Below are 22,001 nucleotides of genomic sequence, written 5' to 3'. Positions count from 1 at the left end.
TGATATTTAGTCAACTTTATTTGGGTTGATCGCAAACTAAATATGTAAGACACTGAGAAAACGCAAAACGCCATTGTCATATCTAATAAAAAGAAAGATACAATACAAAAAAATCCTCTAAAAACGCCTTTAACAGTCACTTGACTATTTTACACATGATCTTTTATCCTACGCTTAAGTTACAGAATGCTAAATAAAACTGCGTTTTGGGTAATTTTGTGGGTGCTATTACAACTTCATACCAATATAAAGCATTACGAAGTAGGAGCATTTACTAAGTGGCTGCTGTGACGGATCATCATCTTATGATTGCAAAGACAGAAACATCTTCAGGGAGGATTTAACAGGTCTGAAGTTAACAGAGAGTGTAAATTGATATCTCCATAAAAAGAGCAAATTGGCCAGTATAACGAACACGGTGCACTGGTCCAGCTTCAGAAATTCTTGCCCGAGTACTGCCTTACACTAGAAAAAGAGAAAGCAATAAGCAATACTACAGTTGAGTCAAAACAATTATTACTCTTTTCCTGTTTATTTTAACAATCAAAGCAACAGCACTGAGAACTAAAGAATAAGCACAAGGGTAGCTCTTAGCACTGCATGCACAGTCGCACTGCTAAACATACAGCAAAAGAGGTGAACGGCTCCCCCGAAAAACTGTCAGCCGACAGTTGGCCAACAGTCAGCTTTCAGTACCTAGCCTGGGACGAGGCTCCGTAGTTGGGGAAGGAAGAAAGGCAAAAAAACGGGGTGAGACAGCGAAAAAATCAGCGCCAGAAGAGTTATTGGGACTTAAGAGAAACAAACCCCTAAATATGATGTACTTAGGTTAGCTCTTTACCTTTGTTGAAGGAGAAACTGGCCAAAGTTTATCTGGGATTGATTGCCTGAGATAGTAATGATCCTGTCATTGGAGCCAGGAAGAGGATCGTCAATCTTTATGGTGGCACCAGAGCGCTCTCTAGAAAACAACAGTTCAATAAGATGACTATAAAAAACCAATGTTTGGATAAGGTTAAGCAAAATAATAATAATTGTGATTTGTAAAGGTCAGTCAGTGGTAAGCAGATTAATAGACCCTTCAATGTTTTTTTTTTTTTTCACCTCTTAACTAGGACCCGTTCGCGAAAATCCGTTAACACGACGCTTGAAAAAACGCCTTCAAATCAGTAAAGTTGCCAAGTTTAAAACCAATTTGTTAAGCAAATTCGCGGAATTTTTCAAACGCTTGTAAAATTTAACGACTTTCTGGAGCAAAATCTTCGCTACTTTGGGCGTATCACCTTTAAGCATAGTAAGTAAGCTTCTTTTAATTGTCTTTCATTTTTCAGCATTTTACAAAATGGAATATGGGATTTTTGTTAACTTAAATACACCTCTAAACCATGTATGTTTTGTTTTCCCAATGTGCGCCATCAGATAATACTAAAGAGAACTGTTTCTTTTAAATGTTGCCCTTTTCACATGCATATGTATGCACAGCCTGTTCCAGGCTCAAAGATAGTAGTGCAGTCCATCATGCAGTAAAAAAAAGATGCAAAAACATGCGGTGGCTGGAGAAAGAGAGGGCGCTGACCCCTTCACTGGATCGTGTGCGTCTTATTTTCACTTGGCTTGTTATATTTTCACAACATCCCTGCTATCTGAGAGCCTGACAGAGGCTAATGTATGCATAATTTATGAAAAGACAAAGAGGCAAATTCCACTGAGGACTTCATTGAGAAAACAAAACATGCAAGCTAATGAGGTCTATTGTAGGAATGGGTTTAAGTACATGTGCTTACCTTATCTCTTTAATTCTCTGTCCTCCTCTTCCAATGATAGATCCAGCCAGCTAAATTATCAAAACAAATGTCAGTCGTTATTTTATTACTGAGGGAGTAATAACGACTCGAAGTAATCGGATAAAATTCAGGCTAATCTTTCACCTAACTCTTCAATAACTATTTTGTGCTCAAATGAAAGTTATGGAGAAAATCTTTCAACACAAAGTACAGTACCACTTACATCTTTTGGAATAGTAACTTGAGTTGTTGTATATTCTCCTCCGCCCACAGGCCCTTCCTGATTCCATTGTCCTTTATTTAAATAAAAGCAAATTTATTACAAATAAGCCATTTCCAAGTTTCAAAAATCCTGATTTTCACCTTTCTTATGAAAACAAGAATTCTCTTAAAAGCGTTTAGGAGGCCATTAATTCTACACGAAACAGGATTCTAAAGCAAGCTCAACTAATCAGTTTGACTTCCTGGAAAATAACAAATCAAGTTCATATGAAAGGCTTTGCATTCAGCCTTGAAAAAGAGCCTTTGAGAAACTGGGAAATAGCCTATTACAGTCTTCGTTTCATCCTCCCCTTCTTTTTTTTAATTGTATTATTTTAAAAAATTCCATTCTAAAAAAAACTAAGTACCATTGCAGGGCTGTGTCCGGGACAATACAGTACTAGTCTTCTCGATTTAGGTGTTGATGGTTCCTTTTAAAAAATTCCCACGTTTAATTGAATAATCATTGATTTTGTTAACCTTGCATCCATCACGCCCGGCACATTAACTCCCCCTGCCCCCCCCAAAAAAGTACCATGACATGTACTGTATGATGTAACAATTGATCTCTGAAAAGGCTCTACATACATAAGTAACAACAGAACAGAATTAACAAAAGCATTTCCACGCTAATACTCCAACAGAATCATTGGTTTTTGGACTCATGAGTTTTCACAATATGAGTCACAGGACTCTCCATAGCAATTTGAATAATATCAAAATGTAACCGACCCTGTCATGACAGTCTACAAAGAATTAATGACACAGCTTTAGAAAAATGTTGTTTTGAAAACAGCCTTTACCTCCCATGTCTCCACCACCCATGTTTCCTCCACCTCCCTGTGACAATAGAAAACACAATGTTATTAAGCCTTAGTAATGGTTTACTCACAAGTTACCTCTTTCCTCTAAGAGAAGTCCTTTCTGTATACACATACAACAACTTTCAACTGAGCTACAGGTCAACTCTAAAGTTGCAAAAAATGATAACCTTTGCAGTAAAAGATAAGACCTAGTGTAAATACCAAGAAAAAAAAGCAACTAAAACTTTAAAAATAATACAGAGAAGGTCTAGATGACTTACGCATTAAGGGTGCAAAATGCAAAAGGAAAAATAATACTCAAGGAGAGGATCAAGAAAAAAATTAAAATTCACTGGCAGACTAAAATGTAGTGAAAACTCAAAATGGTAGTTAACCAACTGCCTCGCTTAAGTGGAAGGTGGGTGCCCGGGATACCCAGGGGCTTCCACTGTGGCCAGCCAGCCCCTAGATAGAAAAACTGCCCCCATGGCTGGCAAATCCCCGCAACCCAGCCATGAGCCCCCATTCCAGGCACCCGTTACACTGATCAAACAGTGGAAGGAAGAAAAATAGGGATGGGAGGGGGGGGGGGAAGACGCTAAATGAACCGCTTCACAGACCACTGCACAAACGCTCGATGAAGAACTCGCAGATCCTAGCCGTGTACAAAGCTACCACAAACCATGTGAGCCTGCACTTATGGGATTGACCGCTGGATGCCCGCTACGCTTGTGGGCCGCTTGTCAGCTAAGCTTGTAGACCGCTAAGCTTGTGGACCGCTAGACCGCTTAACTTGTGGACCGCTAAACTTGTGGACCGCTTAACTGCTAAGCTTGTGAACCGCTTGACCGCTGTGCTTGTGAACCGCTTGACCGCTACGCTTGTGAACCGCCTGACCGCTAAGCTTATGAACCGCTTGACCGCTAAGCTCGTGGTGGTTAACTTAGTTAAATTACATTTAACCAAATAAAAATGTTATACAATGTAACATGAGAAAATGCCAGACCAATGGCCTATGAATGTTCTCTCATATGGAGGAACAATAGAAAGATAAGACTACCACCTTGCAAATGCACTATGGCACAGATAAATGTAAACATTGACTAACCCCTTAGGAACTGAAACTTAAAATAAATTTGTCAAGAATCGTGTGATTAGAATCCTTAAGAAGCTCTTTCAAAAAATGAGCTTTAATAGAACGACAGCAGCTTATCAAAAAATAGGTACCATTTTTCCACATACAGACAGAAATTAGCATTGGCAAAATAGCAAAAATGGTGATGCAATCTTCCATGGCTGTGGAAATATCCCAACTCTGAACATTGACTCCAACTCTAAACATTCCCAACTCTAAACATTGACTAACCCTTAGGAACTGAAACTTAAAATAATTTTGTCACAAATCGTGTGATTAGAATCCTTAAGAAGCTCTTTTAAAAAATGAGCTTTAATAGAACGACAGCAGCTTATTAAAAAATAGGTACCATTTTTCCACATACAGACAGAAAATAGCATTGGCAAAATAGCAAAAATGGTGATGCAATCTTCCATGGCTGTGGAAATATCCCAACTCTAGGGTTTAAGAAGCTGGACATGTTAGCAGGTAGAGAAGCATTGAGCATAAAAACTTACAAAGTCCTGGTTGAAGTTTCCTCCAAATCCCATGTCACCTCCCCCACCAAAGCTGCCTCCACCTCTACTACCTCCTCGACCACCACGTCCCCTGCCACCTCTACCCCGCCCACCACCATCTCTACCACCTCTTCCTCCACCTCCGCGTGGGCCACCTCCAAAGCCACCTCCATAATCCCAATTGTTCCCTCTGGATGGATCATACAATGACACTTGCCCTTTTAATGGCGTCTGCAGTGAAAATGAAAGAAATGCATGTAATGAGTATGGTAAAGGGCAACTCACTGATAACGTAAATGAGAACAAACAAACAGAGCCATTCTTCTCTCATCATGCATACCTCATTTAAGGTGTCAATCACATTTCGAACACAGGCCAAAATAACATCATCAGAACCTAAAAAAATTTAAACTGTTAGAAGTGTTTATAGTTTCCATTAGCAGCAATCAAAAGAAAATAAATTAGAAGTAATAACAATAAAAAACTCTAGTTGAGACAGTACCACATATGGAGACAACTCTTTCAGTTGAATCAGGTAAACAATCAGCAAAGACCTGGAAGAATATTTAGGAACAAAGAAAAGTTACCTACTGTGAAAAACGACAATGGCAAAAAGATACAAGTGGGACAAATCATGGAAAATACCTTGATTTGGGCTCCAGTTTGCTATTAAAAAACAAGTCAAATAGGTAAAAATTAGTTTGCAGCCATTAAAAAGTACTATTTATATCATAAGTATAATTATCTACAAAAACATTTTCTACTCTTTTTCTTTAATACCTCTCTGGTCTCCTTGATTTTATAACCACCTCTCCCAATGACACTTCCTACTTGACTCCGTTGCACAAGCATCTGGATTTCTTTACCATTACGATCTGATGGCTGACGCTGTAAAAAGACAGTAAGTGTAAGAGTGTAACAAGCAAAATATCTTATCATCAGGTCACAAGATTGACTAGAGTGTTACTTCAACCTTGGTAGTGAAACACTATGCACAGAGCTGAGTTAGAGATATGCCTAATCCTAGCTGTAGGAGATGGGATACATGCCTTACATAGAGGAGTCTTGTCCACCATGTTGTTAAGAGGAAAAAAAGCTTGGCAGCCTTGCAGGGTTTGGAGTTTCAGTAACAGTCCATGCTTATGAGGAGAAAAGGGAGTACGGCAGGGTGCTAATTGGTACCCTTGTTAACGGGTCACGCTAAATTTTGCTATCTTTTAAAAAACACTTTTTTTAAATCCCAAAAATAATGGTCCAGTTACGTTATTTAAGATTATATATAGGCAGTGAAACTGTTTCCTGTCCTCTCATACCACAGATGTTAAGGATGGACTTGGATTGAAACTTGAAATAGCTGGGCCAACTTTTTCAAGTTTTAACGCTATGCCTGCAAAAACTAACAAAAAAGTATTAACCCATTTGCTCCTGGAGATTTTGCCGAAAACGCGTTTTGAAGCTAGTTGAGTAGTTTTCCGGTTACCTTTGTGCTATAAAGAGCTAAAACTTACCACAAAACCATTTACAGGTCGTGCACTTCACAGCCTTCTGATCCAGATGCAAACTGTTAGCTTGCGAAGTTCATGCGCAGAAAGCAAAATTTTGAGATAGTTTTTGGGTTTAAAAGTGACACAGCAGTTTTGGCTTTTACTTTTCGCTTTCTTTACTCCCCTCTTTTTTCGCTTTTCTTGCCTCATTTAGTACGCTTCATTTTGGTGGGTAGAGTTTTTAGGAAAGCTTTTAGGATCTAGGATTAGGTGAAAGGAAAGGTAGGTGGCAATGGAACAAGATTTTCATGTTTGAAAGATGAGCAAAACTATTCAATATTTTGTCCTTACCTCTCCAATTTTGGGCAAGCACTCTGAAAAAATTTGTATAGCACTTTCCTGGGCAGCTGTTATTGTCAAGACACTAGAAGTAAAAGGGTGTCCATGTAAGTATGGGCACAAGATCATGCCATAAACTGTACATAATGTTGCTGGCACTATTAACATTGTAAATTTCAGCGCAACTGCAATGTACTGTATCGTGAATTTGGGCAAAATGATGCGTGGTATTTACATGTAAGTTAGGCTACCTTGAAAGTGCTTTGGCTAACAATCTGTGCAAATTTATCAAGACCCTTGCAAAAATGTAAGCAGTATTTGAAGAAGAATACTAGATCTGAAGCCTTACATTACCAGAGGGTCTAGAGTGCAACAAACTTTCACTGGGAGTTCTTGGGCAATGAACAACAATGTCATGTCAGCATGAGCTTCATTATTTAATGATGTTCACACTTTCTGTTTATGCAAAATCTTATTGAGTACAATGAAGCCAATTACAGTACTGAAGGCCTACTTTCAAAAGTTAGTGTAGTTTTGTGGCCAATTATCTCCATAATTACTCTCTATTTTGGGGGACTTTGGACACAAAACATCAATGTAAGAAGGTTCTTACATGAACATCCTTAGACACAGAGTACCACTCAAAAGTAAGTTGACAGTCACTCGCATCTCAATCCTTGAGACTACAGACTCAATGCTACTGAGAAAAAAAACTACTGAGAATTGAGTCTCAAGTTTGAGAATCGAGTCAAGAAATATAATGAGCATATCACCTCATGGATCTCTTCAGGAACAAATTCATCAAACAGACAGCACTCTGATTTTAAGGAATGTTAAGTACTCAATGTGGACTGTGACAAAAAGCTTGCTTACTTTCGTGATAAATAAAAATTGGCACTTTTGAAACATGTCCGTACACAAAAGGCGAGTCGAAAGGCGACAAAATTCTCTGCTCTTTCTGCATTTTTGAAACTAAAAAGTAAACTTGTCGGCCCGTGGCTATAAACTACTGCTGATAAAAAGTAAACAAACAAGCACGAATGGCTTGTAATTCCGCTGCAGTGCGGTTCAAGTTTCTCATCTAAAAATGTCAGACCTTGAGTGAAATGGTCTTGAAGAAACCTTCAGTAATCATGACTTTTGCTTTTAGAAATGTAAGTAATAGAAATGTTATAAATAAAAAAGATGTGAATAGCTAATAAAGCAAGAGGTTTCAAATGACATGTTAGCATTTTCTATGTCACTATAAATACCGGTAAGTACAATTGGAGATTTCTTGTTTCTTTTTCAGCTTTAACTATACCTTTGATGGTGGCTATGATAAACTTCAAGATCATATTTCTCAGTTATTATTACCTTCACATATTTAATTAGCGCAAAAAATAAAATACCTCTTATAGTTCACAAGATAGAATTCATATAAAAATACAAAGATGAAATTCAAGATCAACAACCTTTCCTTGGTCCTTTTTTATTGTCTAAAAAACTTACACACATCATGTACATGTCACGCACTGACGGTCGGTACGAGTTTTTGCTGTATGCATGAATGGCTTTTGCTATTTTTCTTGAAATCCTTTCGAGTGATGAATATTCAAACATGCAGGTTTTTTGTAACTCAAAACTTGATTCTGGCATGTAAAGTCAAGACTGTCTACGTACTTTTGAGTGGTACTGTATGCACATCCTTGCAAACACTTAAAAGATCCTTTACAAACTAAATAATAAATTTAGGATTGTTCAGTTCTTTAATTCCGCTAAAAATGTTTTGTGATAGTAAGCAAAAAAACTAGAGTAATTGGGTCAGATTGGCAGCTAGGGCACTCGCAAACCTAACTGTATTGAATGTACAGAGCACAGAAGACATCACTGGCTAACAAGTGATGTAGCTGTGCCACCAGCACACCTTAAGTGGGCTGATCACAATGATTTAAGGATAAAAATTCCACTTGCAAAAAATTAATCTAAATTTCTATATTGTAATGGTAAGTACAGAGCACCAATGGGCTGGACAAACATTTAAAGTGAACCACGGGACATACCGCTCAGGGGAATTGGTGTCCGGGACATTGACCACAGCTTTGTACTTGGGTGAGTTCAGGACAGGGACCAACGCGGGCAGGGCAGGCAGATGGGTGCACAGACGGACACAGTTGGGCATTTGGGAACGGGAGGCAAGGGATGGGAAGAAGGAGGGAAAATAACAAGAGAGAGAAAAAAACAACAACAACTTAGCAGGGATAAACTATATTCCAAGAGGCAGAACAGACATCTCACAACTACAAAGGATCTTGATTAGCTGGATAAACTACAAGGGAAAGGAATGAGTTTAGATAACAGCACACATCTCAAAATCAAAGCTTGAGACAGCTGCAGAAATAATACATAAGACAGTGTGGTAACTTGAACCACAAGCAATCAACAACACTATTATATCACTAGGAATCTGATGTAGGTTTATCAATATTGACAACACCCACGGGGCTTTTAATAATTGACCATAAACTTAAAACAAGACATTATAATATGGTTAGGCCATCTATAGTATTCATTCTGTTAATGGATGTCATTTAAATTTTACCCACATTAATCAATAAAAGAAATAAATAGAGAATAATATCATAACTGAGCTCTTAAAACACAAAAACCTCCCTAGACAAGCTATATGTGTTGCATCAAAACATTAACCAAGTATAGCTGGACGAGTATCAGTGAGTAAAAATTTAAAAGTGATGTAGCTGTGCTTCCAAACAACATCATACAGTGTCAAGACATAAAATTCTTTCCCTACCTCACTTCTCAATCTTTTCACATTTGACCCTGCCTGAATAAAAAGAAAAATACAGTTTTTAATATTATATTTTTTTATGTGCTATTAAATCTATGAAATAAGATGCTAAAACAGATAACAATATTCCTCTTATCTGAGTTTTTATTGAATTGCAAAGGATGAACTGAGACCCACTCTCTTGCATGAAGTTTTTATGACAATTTAAATAAGTGGATTAATAATTTCTGGGATTTCCAATTTGACAGAGCAATTTTACTTGAATATGGATTTCAGATTTGTCCAGGGAAACTGTAGGTCACTAGGTATTGTATTATGTTTTACATGACACATAATTTTATAATAATTACCTTGCCAATAATACCACCAGCGTCCTAGAAAAAAAAATGATGAAAAATATTTAGGAATTGCAACCTTACACGTTTTTATAAGCAAACAAATTGCTTTCTTTTCACAAGAGAAACAAGCAGGAAACATGAAGAAAAATATATTTACTTTTGCAACTTTTCCAACATAAGTACTAACATGTGGCAAACATCAAACCTGACCTTGCTTTGTAGCAAGAAACGTAGTGTTAACTGTGGCCCTCCATCACCATTCTCATCCCTTGATCTTTTGGCATGAACATTGCTATTATAGTCCTCCTCTGCTGGCCTCTTCATCCCCATACCTTGCTCTAAAAACAGAACACAAAATATCAAGAAAAGTTGCTGCTTCATGGTTGCCCATATTAATAACAAATTTATTATTGGAAGGGGGGGGGGAAGGGGGGGGAGCAAAGACAGGTTGAGTCAGCTCTCTTTAAATAGACACCAAACATTAAAGCAACTCTAGACTGCTGGTTTGAGGCAGGTACTGATCCTAAAGAGGACCATCTATGAAAGAAAAGTAGAGTGCACTAAAGGCTACTGTTTAATGTTATTCTAGTGAAAACATAAGACTTAGTTTTGTGTCCTTAATTCACAATAACTTTAAACATCAAAAGTACATGTACAGTACCGTTACAGTTGAACCTCGATTATCTGGACTCGATGAGTCTTGAGAAAATAGTCCAGGGCCGAGTTGTTCAAAGCTGGGTTAAGATAACCCAGTGTTAGTTCGAAATTTGAATTCAGACATGAAAGCTTAAAAAGCAAATTCAGTTTAATTCATTTTGTCAACAATTTGGTGATTGGCTACTCTAAAAAGAACAGAGAAAATTGTCCACGAAAATGCTTTTGATGAAAAGAAAAAGAGACCCAGGTTAAAATTTGACCTCAAGTTAGCACTAATCGGCCTTCAAACAACTGGGCCCTGATAATAATATTAGTGGAATATTAGTGGAACAAAAATGTAAACACAGGGAATAAACAAACAACATTTACTTGTGAATTAGCTCTTGCTTGAATTTACGTACGGACTGTTAGTATTTATGTATTTATGTAATCCTTCACTCGTCTTGACACTGTCAGTGAATTTCAGGATCTTCTCTTTTTTTTGGCATATATCTCAGATCTGCTGTTTGCAGATTTTAAACTCGAGTGCTAAATTTGTTAATTTTTCGCCTTTCTCCAAACGTGAAATAATTGTTTGCTCATCCTTTATATATTGAACGAACAGACCAGTTTCGTTGGGTAGACATGGCTGTGATTTGAGTTTACAATAGATTGGTCTTGTGTTTACATAACCAACGTGGAATCAAGCATGACATTCCCTTAGCAACATAACAATTTAGCCAATCACAATTCAGCTGAATGCATCAGAATGAATGTTCATCTTGTGCCTCTCATGCTTTTTCAAAGCAAAACAGATTAAAACAGTGTTTTAAAAGCACCTTTGGAAGGATTAATGAACTTTTAATCGTTTCAATTTTTCGAGATCACGTCTTATTAATATTCATGAAAAAAATGGGACCAGGGAAACAAGTCCAGATAATGAAGGTCAGGATAATCGAGGTTTGACTGTACACTCATTTCATTCCAAATATTGAAAGGCAGAACCCCATAGAAATTGTTAAGGTGACTACCTTTTTATCACAGGCACAGGGATGACATACTATGAACTTTGTCTAACTCATAACATTTTCCATTTAAATGCAACAGGCATGAATTTTTGAGAAAAGCCACAACTGTTATTCAGCAATAACATGAAAAATTCGATTTAACTGGTTATGAACTTTTTTTCATTACCAAACTAGCTTGTGCCTACTTTTGTGTTACCCACATTTGGGTTTTCGTCCCACTTCAGTGTATTCAGGACAAGCAAGCAGTTATACCACAAGCTAATGAACTCATAATAATCTTGTTTTAGAAAAGATGCTTAAAAAGAAAAAGTATTCAACCTAAGCAAAAAACACAACGGTCTCTACACTTAAGCCAGGAGTTTGTAACAGCTATTTTTTCCTGTTAGCTTTAAACCAGTTATAAACTTAGTGAAAAAAGGATCCTGAAAGGATCCTGTTAAGCCTCCAGGAAAACCCTTGTAACACAGCATAGCATTAGCTGAAAAGTAATCTGCCCTGCAATTCACAACTCAAAAGAAACCTCATAGTTCATATTTACCATGTTCTCCACCAGGCTGTTCCATGGCAAATGGTGTTTAAAACCTTCTCTTGTATGGTTTGGTCACTGATAATAAAAGAATAGTTCATTTAACATGACTCATTCTCAATAACTGTACCTGCTTCTTTGCAAGCACACGAAGACTGATATGGATGAAAATAATCTCAAGTATATACAGCAGGCCACCAACTCAACTACTATTTTTGTTATGTTTGTTTGTCTTTTGGTGAGGGAGAATCCATTTTGTCTGCGCGAGCGCTCGACCAAACTAACTTGTCTTTTGCTAAGAAGCTCCCCAATTTAGCCTTGCGTTCATTCATGCTAATATGTGTCTCAATGGGGGGTCATTGGAAAAAATCAATAAGACTTATTTCATTGATAAACACAAAACATTGGTGAAGATGAGATATTTCATTGTTTACAATAGACAAACTTGCTGCAAAACCTGTACAGTAGAATACTGATTTTTCAAACCGAAATAGAAAAGTTAATACTGTTATTGGGAAGTTCACTTCATCCAGGCCAACATCACTGCACAGGTCACTTTAGGTTTCAATCATCAGAAGTTCCAAAAAACGTCAGGGTTTAAAAAGTCAGCATTCTACAGTATAGGGTGCTTTTATTAGCTGAGAGGCTACCAGACACAATTTTCCAACTGATTATCCTGTCCTTTAATATTGTTTACAAGAGGTGATATTATGGAATCAGCCGAAGGTAGAAAGTAATAGGGAACATCCACTGAATTCTAGCCAGCGCTTGAAATTCACTTTTTGATCTGGTCTTCCACATGACCAGGAGGATGAAAATATACTGGTCACTAAAATCCTTTTTTGCTTGTATATCATTTGTGTATGTATGTATGACTCCTGGAATTCCAGGGTTTTTAGTGACGGAGCAGTGCCATTTTTTGCAGAATATGTTGCCCTTATTTCTTGATCATTTAAAATGGATTTTGTCTTAAAACAGTTAGTGTTTTCATTTGGCCATTTAATATTTCAACAATTGGCACATCAAAGAAAAATGGATACTTTCACGATCGCTAAACGTTTAACAACAAGCTGCCATATTGCATCCCACAATGCATTTGATTTCAAGATGAATCCAGACTTTTAACTTAGCATTTTTCTCCCTTTTTTTATTTTGGCACTTTTGGTTCCTTTTAGTAAGATACAAAAATAATAGTTTGTTGGAGCAGAATATGTTTAAAAGAGGAAAAGTAGAGGCACATGGTCTGATCCCTATGTTTTCTGGATATTTTATCCCTGGTTCAAATTTTATTTCTTTTGTTTCAAACTTATTATCATATATTACCGAACCCAAAAACAAAGGAAATAAAATTTAAACCAAGGCAGTGCTCGAACTTAACAGTCGTCTACTCGTCCAAAACGAGTAAAAAATTCCAAAAACTAGTAGTTTTCTTTGTTCCATCTCATTATTGCCTAAAGAACGAGATATATTGCATACACTCTTTATTAAGATCTTTATTAAAATGCATATTACTCAGAATTCAGACAACTAAGATGGCTCATCTGGATGTTTTAGGGGGGATACCTCCCAAGTGTGAACACTAACTTCATCGGCATGAGCAAAGATATGGCAAAAAGGTTACCACAACTGTATTATATAAAGATGACTTATATGGCGACTCCAATTGCAAAAAACCCAGATCATAAGAAATTTTCATCTTTATACGATACAGTAGTGGTAGCCTTTTTCCCATAACTTTACTCGTGCCCACGTAGTTAGTGCTACAAATTGGGAGGTATCCCCCCTAAAAAATCCAGTCGAGCTACCTTAACTAAAAATTTCGGGCAACTCGACTCCCTGGTTTTGGGCAACATAACTTTGGGAGAAATGACTTTCATGCAACTTGACCGGATACTACTGACTGTACATGCAATAAGGACTGGTTTGTACTTCAACAGATCCCAAATGATAACACAGAATCCTTCTAAAGCAGGCTACATGATGAACGTTTCCTTCTTTGTAAAACAATCACGATGGCTCTTGCGTATTTCATTATGTCACCAAGTAATCGAAGACCAGTTCCTTTAAATTTCTGGGTCGCTCTAGTATTATATTTCAAACAGAGACAATTCCAATAAGTATACAGAATTGGGTAAAACGCTGAGCTGGAAATAGAAGCAGATAGATAGCTCAGAATGTTTCCAGTGCGGCATGGCCGATCAGCCAACAAAATTAATACGAAATTCAAATATTAATGTTCTCAATTTTTCCCCAGCAGGCGCGGTTTAAATCAATTGATGGAGAAAAGGTTTCATACACAAACGCCCTCGCATCTAATGAAGACAATTATACTGGCCGAAGCAAGGAGATATTATTTTAACGACAGTTTTGACAACCGAACAGGAACATAATTTTCACATTGTGCATGGACGCCGCTGTGTCACTAAAATGTGGAAGCGATTTTCATGCGCATTAAATGTAGCCCAGCCGTTACATCTTTTGCATTCAAACAGATAAGTAGAAACTACTTAACATCAACAATTCATTTTAACTCAGACTGAGACGTAAAAACTGAAAATAACAAGGTTTTACCTACCGAAATGGGCTTTTTCCCTCCGATCGCACAAAAAAAACACCTGGAGCACGCGTTCCGGATGCTTGCTAAGAATTGTGGGAGAGAATGTAGCCCATAATTCGGGTGAATCACGTGTCTTTGTTGATTAGAGGAAACACGCGTACGTGTCTCGTCGCGTCGCTTACATACCGGTAAAACGCGTATGCAAACCCAACAATACCTTACATATTATTCCTGAGTAATCCGGAAAAGAATTTAAAATAGTAAATGAAAACAAGTGTATAAAAGGGACTGAAGCATATCCAAATCTCACTGCACAGCACTCGCATTACCATTGCGTCACACTAACTTGGTAACCTGCCACGGTTTCCGCCTGCCACATAAAACGCGAATCGAAGAAGGAGAAGCAGGTCTTTACTCTGGCTTTACCCTATGTGTTGCTAAATTTGTCATGTCCCAGACAGGTTTTTGTAGTCTCTTTTATATCCATGGGAAGCTATGTTCTTATCACCCTGTAGAAGTGTTGTTAGTTTGTATCACTGGAACAGTTTGCTTGTTAACCTTAAACATCTATGATGCCACACACCACTACGCAAGTCAGCAAAGTGAAAGTTACCAGCAAAAGGTTAGTTTAAAAAAACTTGAGGCTACTTTCAAGAACAGTTGCATTTTTATGTTGTCTAAAGCTTTGTTGATGACAAGTGCAGAAGCTTTTTGTCAGCTATTCACCTAAATTGTTTACAGAGTCAGAGTCTCGGCAGATATGAAACAATTGTAAGGCTTACATAAGCTCACTGAAGAATTTTGATCTTTTTGCTAGTGAGTGGATGGAGATAAGGCCGAGTGAAGTTAAGCGGTTTACTTTAATGATAGGATGAAGAAATGTCACCAACCATACCTAAAGCCTCGACGGAAATATGTAGAATAGTGTGTTAAAATATTCTTGACAGTTTTAAGCGTGTGCCTTTTATTCTTAATCCATTTTACAGACTTGCAACGGAAGCAGTTTTTAAATTTCTTGAAACCTCGCACCCCTGACTGAAACAAAAAAAACACACTATTCACTAATTAATAACCTCTTCCTCTCGAATATTTTCTATTGAACCACGTTTCCAAGTGATTAATTTACTTTGGAGGATAGGCTCTTTCAACAAATGACATCACACAAACTTTCTAACAATGTTAACTTCCAGCCAAAATCTATAGATATTCATATATCGTTGTTTATTAGTTTATGTCATCAACATGAAATCCATATATAATGGTAATAACAAACTGTCAAGAGTGTAAAAATGCAGCACGCAGTTCACCTGTGACGATGGTTTATGTCTAAAATAATGTCAAACCTCAGTTCTAAATACAAAATTATAGTCAAAACAAAAGAGTTAATTAACTTAATTCATAAGGGCTAAATTATAGGGGATAGATCAAGACTTTCCAAACACATTTGGGTCTTCTTCTTTTCTACTTTCACTGATAACTTAGTTTTCAACTTAGGATTCTCTATACAGTGATTAATGAAATGCTTACTGTTTTCCCTAATACTTAGCCACTAAATAGGGATTTATCTGGTGGATATGTTCTTGGTAAAATGCATTATCAGGATAGACCAGAATTTCCTTTTGTCTCCTATATATTAATAATAATAGACCCAGGAAACAATGGAATTCTGAATCAAACTTGGTTAAAAAGAGGTTTAACCTAAAAACAGATTTTACTTTGTACTGATATTAAATTTTAATTTTTACTACTATCCAACTTCTGAGCAACTTGGTCTTCAGCAGTTTAATCATTGGCCAATACAGTCATGTTCTTTAAAAGTACCTTTTCTTAATGCAATCATGTCAGCACAGTAATGATCATCATGATCAATCTGTTCTGATCAAATAGGCCTCATGGAGCATGTTTTGGTCATCACAATTTGGTAGTATTTTTCCATGTGTGGATGCATTTGTTTTATGGTCCTGTAGAGAGAGAAGGATTTTGCTCAATACTTTGTTAATAGAGATGTGCCTTTAATTTTGGACAAGGGTTTATTTTTTAACATCAGTAAAGCAACCTTTATTCTCTCAAAAAAACTCCCTATAATCTGCTCTGTTAAAAGTTGTAAAACTTCCTTTCCTCATCTTTATCCATTTATTTTCTGTCATTTACACTATTAAAATTATTTCCGTTATTTTAATTTACATTGTTCTAGTAAGGAAGTCTGCTGTTGCCAAAGCTTAACCCATTCGCCCCTGAACCGCCCGTAACCGCCCGTGCGGATCCAGGTCCTTTCTACCCTTTGTGACGTCATCAGTTTTAACGGTCAAGGACAACTTTCTTCGCTAACTTGTGCAGAGTGAAGAGATCTTTCAAACCATACCAGAATGAGCACAATTCAGTCAAGGACACCGGGGAAAGAAGCAAAAAACCACGTGACAAGGACCTGAAAATCTCCATGAAAATCTTGTTCCATTACTCACCTACCTTTCCTTTCACTTAATCCTAAGATCCTAAAAGCTTTCCCAAAAACTCTTCCCACCAAAATGAAGCCTACTAAATGCCCAGCAAGAGAAAAAAAAAATGAGGCAAGAAAAGCGAAAAAAGAAGGGAGGAGAGAAAGCGAAAAGTAAAAGTCAAGACTGCTGTGTCACTTTTAAACCCAAAAACTATGTCGAAATTTTGCTTTCTGTGCATGCCCGAACTTCGCAAGCTCATATTTTGCATCTGGATCAGAAGGCTGCCAAGTGTACGACCTGTAAACCGGTTTGTGGTAAGTTTTAGCTCTTTATAGCACGACAGTGACCAGAAAACCACTCGACTAGCTTCAAAACGCGGTTTTCGGCAAAATCTCCAGGAGCGAATGGGTTAATGCTTTTTAATTAGGTTTCCTTTAAATTTCCTTGTGTAATGATTTCAGAAGAAAATACTTCTTAAGAAAAAGTGCAACACATTAAATTTTCATCATTGTTCTATGATTATGTGTTAATTAAATTAATTTTCCTTTTTCGTCTTTGGTATTCAAAGAAGACAAAAGTAGCACAGTTGGTTATAGCTTCATGATTTTGTTCTCTTTGTCAGGTTTCTTTGCCAGTTGGCTTGCATGTTGGTCCAACAAGTTATTTCTTTGCACTAGTGTGCATTTATCTCCAATGCAAGAAACTCATTCAACAAGGATCTTCATATGTGCTAGGTAGGAGATGACCTACTTAATGAAATAGCTCTTCTTTGAAAGGGTTCCCAGTTTATTTAAATGTGGTGTACAACATCAACTTAAAATCCTTGGCTCAAATTGTATTTTCCTCTATTTCAACATAGTAGTCATGCATACCATACCAAACACAGGAACAGACTAACTTATGAACCAAAGATCAAACAGACATATTGTCAATTATATGTTTGGCTTTTAGTCATTGCTTATTACTGGTAAATGTATCGTCAGTGTAATATTATTATTTTACTGTTAACAGTTTTAAATCTAAAACACACTGTATTTGCTGCTCAGATCATTGACTTTCTATTATAGTTCCAAGCAGATCTTTCATAGTGTAGTTTGATTTTGTTGTGAGTCTCCACAGCTCTTAGATCATGCTTGTCTCAGGATAACACTGAACATTTTCATTTCTTTAACTTGTAGGTTTTGTCTCTGTGTTTGCAGTCTTCTCATGCATAGTTTTCAGTTCAATAGTTGCTAACTTGTATGGCCGAGATTTTTGGGTTGTCAGGTAAGAAGTTAATATAACTCGTGGCTTTTGAATTAGTGACCTTGAATCTTGTAACAACTTGACATGGCATGTGCATTGTGTACATGATAAAACAGATGTGACCCTTGATATGTGGTTTTACCTCTGCAAACCAGCTGTACAGTGAAAATGTGGCTAACCAAGTGACTTCTTAATAAATATCTCCCATACACAAATTGTTTGACATTCAGGATATGTCCACTATAAAATTTCCATTTTTATTAATGTGTATTTATTCCAGGCTCATCAGGAACCTAAGGGCGTAGTGTGTTTTCAAGTTGACTAATAAAATAAAATTATCTTTGTCTTGTAGTGTATAGTTGGGATAACTTATCCTTTTTGGTGTTCATTTGACGTTTATTCTTGTTGCCTGATACTGGCTGTGAACTGTCACTTCTGTTATAAGTTAATTGTTGATTACTTTAAGCATGATAAGGTGACTGCAAGCTTTTTTTCTCTCAGGGAAGCTTTACCATACTTCTTTCTTCTGAGTGACTTCAATGCTGCCAGCTCATTAGTCAAACACACTCTCCAGTCAGCTACATATGTGAGTTACATTATGTTGCTTAAAATTTTGTGTGTCAGACTGTTTCCTTTACTTTTCTCTTTCTTTTGAATTCACCATAGTAAATAGTCCATTCAACCTTGTGTTTTATAGGACATGGTGCATAGTAGAATAGCTGAGAGCATTGCCTCCTTAGGACCAACCCTTACTCTTAATACTCTTGTTGGTGCTTTGGTTATTGGTACTGGAACACTTTCAGGTTTGTACATTTTTAAATATTCAAGTTTATTGAAATTACATGCCATTAGTTAAGAATTGGCTTTTTGTTTCTGTTCTAATATTGACTAATGAGATGTAATTTTACTCTTATCGTGTTAAAATAGAAAACATGTCTACAGCTCAGGCTAGGTTGTTTAATGGCCAGAGTTAATGCAAACCGAAGAAATCCTCAAACCCTCAGTCTGGTAATAAGAGAGTAATACATGTTATAAATACATGTACTGTGAACATGTTGTAGAGCTGTATTGCACCAAGGTTTGCCAATCACTGTCTCAATTCTTTGTTTCCTTCATTTTTTTTTTGTAGGAGTTCCAGAGTTGGAAACTATTTGTCAGTTTGGATGTTTATCTCTTGTAACTCACTATGTTATATTTATGACATTCTTCCCAGCCTGTCTGTCTCTATTTCTAGAGGTAGGTTTTTGCATAGATAATACTGGACTCAAAGCAATTTTTTAGTTCAAACATAAAATATTGGTAAGGCTGTAATTACAATGTACTTATCGGTTGTACTATTATCATCAGCTGTGTTGTGGAAGCGGCCAAGGTTGTCTGAGGTGGCAGTTAGAAACCACAGGCATCCCAGTAGAGGAACTGGAACCTAACCCAGTTGTACAAGGAGTGAAGCTTATCATGGTAATTTTTGCATTCCTTACAAGTAAACAATTTTGGCTTGTATATTGCAGTAGATAGTAGGTCAACATTTCACTTTCATCAAAATCAAAAAGCAATGCTTTTTCAGAATTTCTATGTGCTCCACAACTGAATTTTTGGTTGTTGTCATTTAGTCAACAGGATTGACACTTTTTCATCTGCATCGATGGGTTATACTGAAGGGTGATGATTATGAGAATTCTCAGGGGATGCCAAGACAATCAGAAGATGAAAATGGGTTCACAAGGTATGGCAAACATGATCATTAATCTCTAATTGATCACTCAGAGGCAATGTTAGTCAACCACAATAAGTTGAAAAGTATGAATGTGAACAAGAGTAAACTCTGTTTCATATTGGTTGTGAAAAAAGTATGCTTTTTAATTCTCCCCAGGTGAGAAAACTATTTAAAGGAAAAAGATATTTGTATTTTGTTCTCAACCAGTGTTTTTATGGAATGCAAAATATTGATAATCTGAGACTGAAATATTTTTGAAGTGTGACAAAATGTCTTATGTCACAAAATGTCTGCAAAAGCGACAACAGGGCAGATCAAAATAATATGATTATGTCTTGAAATTAAAATAAATGTTGTTTTTGTCATGTCTCTGGGACAAATTGTCATGAATTGGCTGATTGATTGCAGTAGGATTTTAAGGGTACAATTTATTCATCCAATAATAATTAGTTATATTTCCTCTAAATCTCTAATTTGGCATCTGTTCACCAAGTGCAAATTGATATTTCTCTCAAGATGTTGTTTCTAAATATTTTAGGACCATTTCGTTTTGATCTAAATCCTTGAACATTAAGTGTTGAGTTGCATTATCCTATTGATGATCACCAGTGAGTGCACTAAAAACTTGCTTTGTGTCTATCATTGTTAGTATTGTGCAGCCTGGTTGTCTCCCCTGAAGTTCACAGACAATGCAATCTTCTTTGACCTTTTTGCTTTCATTTTTTTCAAGTATTATTGGCAAATCTGATTAAGGAAATTCTATTGTTGTTAAAAACTTAAGTATGTGATAACTTACAGACAATTGGATCCGTCTGATTTATATAAATACCAGTTTGAAGCTATTATCATAATACTATCACAGTCACCATTATTGGTACAAGCCAGGCTTGAAACATGATCTCAACATGTTGCATTTTTTGCCAGCTTTGTTCACCTGTACATCCATTTAAAAACTGCACATGTACATGTAGCCTGCTGCACTCGCAAACATAGACTCAAACCTATAGGAATCATCATTTTACATAATAATGGTACATGCTGATACGCTTTGCAACTAGAAAAAAAAGTTTTGTGTTCCAAGATTTTTAAATTCAGATGCAGTGTAACAAATTATAATAATAATTCTTGGCAACAGTGGTCCTGATGACCAGATCTGTTAAATGATACCTTGTGGAGATTCAGAAACTGGTGCATTTAGCCAATAGTTGGCCCTTGTTAACATGTTACTGACCACTTCCTGTTTGTTTTAGTTTTTTGGCAGGAAATACAGAACAGGTAAGAATGATGAGATTTATAACAATTATTATTTCACCCCTTCCCCCCAACCTCCCCCCCCCCCCCCCCCCGTAAATTACCTGGGGAATAGGCTTATACATAAGTGACTTTCTCCCAAAGAGGAAGCAAAAAAATAGTGATTCAATCATGAGCTGATGAAGAAATACTTACCGTATGTACTGCTGCTGTCTTTGCCGTCAGAAAACATCCATATCCAAAAATTAGAAAAACTTAATGAGTGGCATAACAAACATTGTGGTAGTAACATATTGCTCAGTAGCTATTTGTAGAATCATCACACTTGAGGGGTTTCCGTGAAGGATAGAAGCACTTTTTGCCACCAGAAGTTGTTTTTCTTGGGTTTAAAACTGAATCAAGATGTTTGACCCATTCGCCCCTGAGCCGCCTGTAACCACCCGTGCAGATCCACATCCCTTCTACCACTTGTGACATAATTAGTTTTAGTTGTCAAGGACCACTGTCCGCTAAGTTGTGCAGGGTGAAGAGACCTTTCAAACCATACTAGAATGAGCATAATTCAGTAAGGACACAGAAGAAAAAAAGCAAAAAAAGAGGAAGGAGAGAAAGTGAAAAGTAAAAGTCAAGACTGTTTTGTCACTTTTAAACCCAAAAACTGTCTTGAAGTTTTGCTTTCTGCGCATTCCCCAACTTCACAAGCTAATATTTTGCATCTGGATCACAAGGCTGCAAAGTGTACACCCTTTAGATAGAGGATATTACACGGTGGCGCGAAGATATAAATTTTATTTTCGAGTAGCTAAACAATATTTTATGAAAGAGCGCAGCGAGTGAGTAAAATAATGTTTTTGCCATGAGAAAATAAAATAATTTTATTTTCTTGTGGCAAAAACATTATTTTATTTTATTTGATTCATATCTTCAAGCCGCCATGTACTGTTCTTTTTATTATATAGACAAAATGACATCGATAAAATAATAGAGGGAAATTACCAAAATTACATCATTGATAAACTGACGTTTGAGATTATGAAAAATAAACCACTCGGGTCCAGAATGTAGTTTTTATGAATTTTACGAGTGCTCTATATTTTCCAGTAAAACACTCGTGTCTATATAGTAAATGGCTTTCATAAATTTATGAGTAAGTTTTAGCTCTTTGTAGCACAACAGT

The 22,001-nt window shown here is 36.7% G+C and overlaps 2 protein-coding genes across 2 annotated transcripts in view; one reads left to right on the top strand and one right to left on the bottom strand.

Annotated features, from left to right (window-relative positions):
• On the bottom strand, window positions 1-14,271 carry LOC140936489 (heterogeneous nuclear ribonucleoprotein K homolog). Its single transcript, XM_073385966.1, has 17 exons — window positions 14,195-14,271; window positions 11,632-11,697; window positions 9,640-9,767; window positions 9,442-9,465; window positions 9,095-9,127; window positions 8,346-8,389; window positions 6,316-6,388; window positions 5,261-5,368; window positions 5,126-5,146; window positions 4,983-5,034; window positions 4,821-4,876; window positions 4,481-4,711; window positions 2,849-2,885; window positions 2,008-2,078; window positions 1,785-1,834; window positions 842-961; window positions 1-465 (listed from the first exon to the last, which is right to left on the bottom strand). Exons 2-17 carry the CDS (start codon window positions 11,654-11,656, stop codon window positions 435-437), a joined length of 1,104 nt encoding a protein of 367 aa, XP_073242067.1. The 5' UTR covers window positions 11,657-11,697; window positions 14,195-14,271; the 3' UTR covers window positions 1-434.
• A 226-nt stretch (window positions 14,272-14,497) lies between these two features.
• Window positions 14,498-22,001, top strand: part of LOC140937717 (3-hydroxy-3-methylglutaryl-coenzyme A reductase-like) — a 19,360-nt gene continuing 11,856 nt past the window's right edge. Inside the window, exons 1-9 of the mRNA XM_073387283.1 lie at window positions 14,498-14,798; window positions 17,237-17,348; window positions 17,793-17,880; window positions 18,361-18,445; window positions 18,557-18,662; window positions 18,989-19,095; window positions 19,207-19,317; window positions 19,470-19,582; window positions 20,824-20,848. Of these exons, the coding sequence (XP_073243384.1) occupies window positions 14,625-14,798; window positions 17,237-17,348; window positions 17,793-17,880; window positions 18,361-18,445; window positions 18,557-18,662; window positions 18,989-19,095; window positions 19,207-19,317; window positions 19,470-19,582; window positions 20,824-20,848 (921 nt within the window). The 5' untranslated portion in view covers window positions 14,498-14,624. The remainder of the gene's footprint in view (window positions 14,799-17,236; window positions 17,349-17,792; window positions 17,881-18,360; window positions 18,446-18,556; window positions 18,663-18,988; window positions 19,096-19,206; window positions 19,318-19,469; window positions 19,583-20,823; window positions 20,849-22,001) is intronic.

The sequence above is a fragment of the Porites lutea genome, chromosome 5, assembly GCF_958299795.1.
Source record: "Porites lutea chromosome 5, jaPorLute2.1, whole genome shotgun sequence".
NCBI classification, from domain to species: domain Eukaryota; kingdom Metazoa; phylum Cnidaria; class Anthozoa; order Scleractinia; family Poritidae; genus Porites; species Porites lutea.
This window is presented reverse-complemented; position numbering and strand designations above follow the sequence as displayed.

Coding starts and splice junctions, on each gene's coding strand:
- LOC140936489 (XM_073385966.1), bottom strand. CDS start 11,656: ATGGAACAGCCTGGTGGAGAACATG. Junction 5,147..5,260: donor AAATCAAGGAGACCAGAGAG/GTATTAAAGAAA, acceptor GTTTTTTAATAG/CAAACTGGAGCCCAAATCAA. Junction 4,712..4,820: donor TGATTGACACCTTAAATGAG/GTATGCATGATG, acceptor TTTTCACTGCAG/ACGCCATTAAAAGGGCAAGT.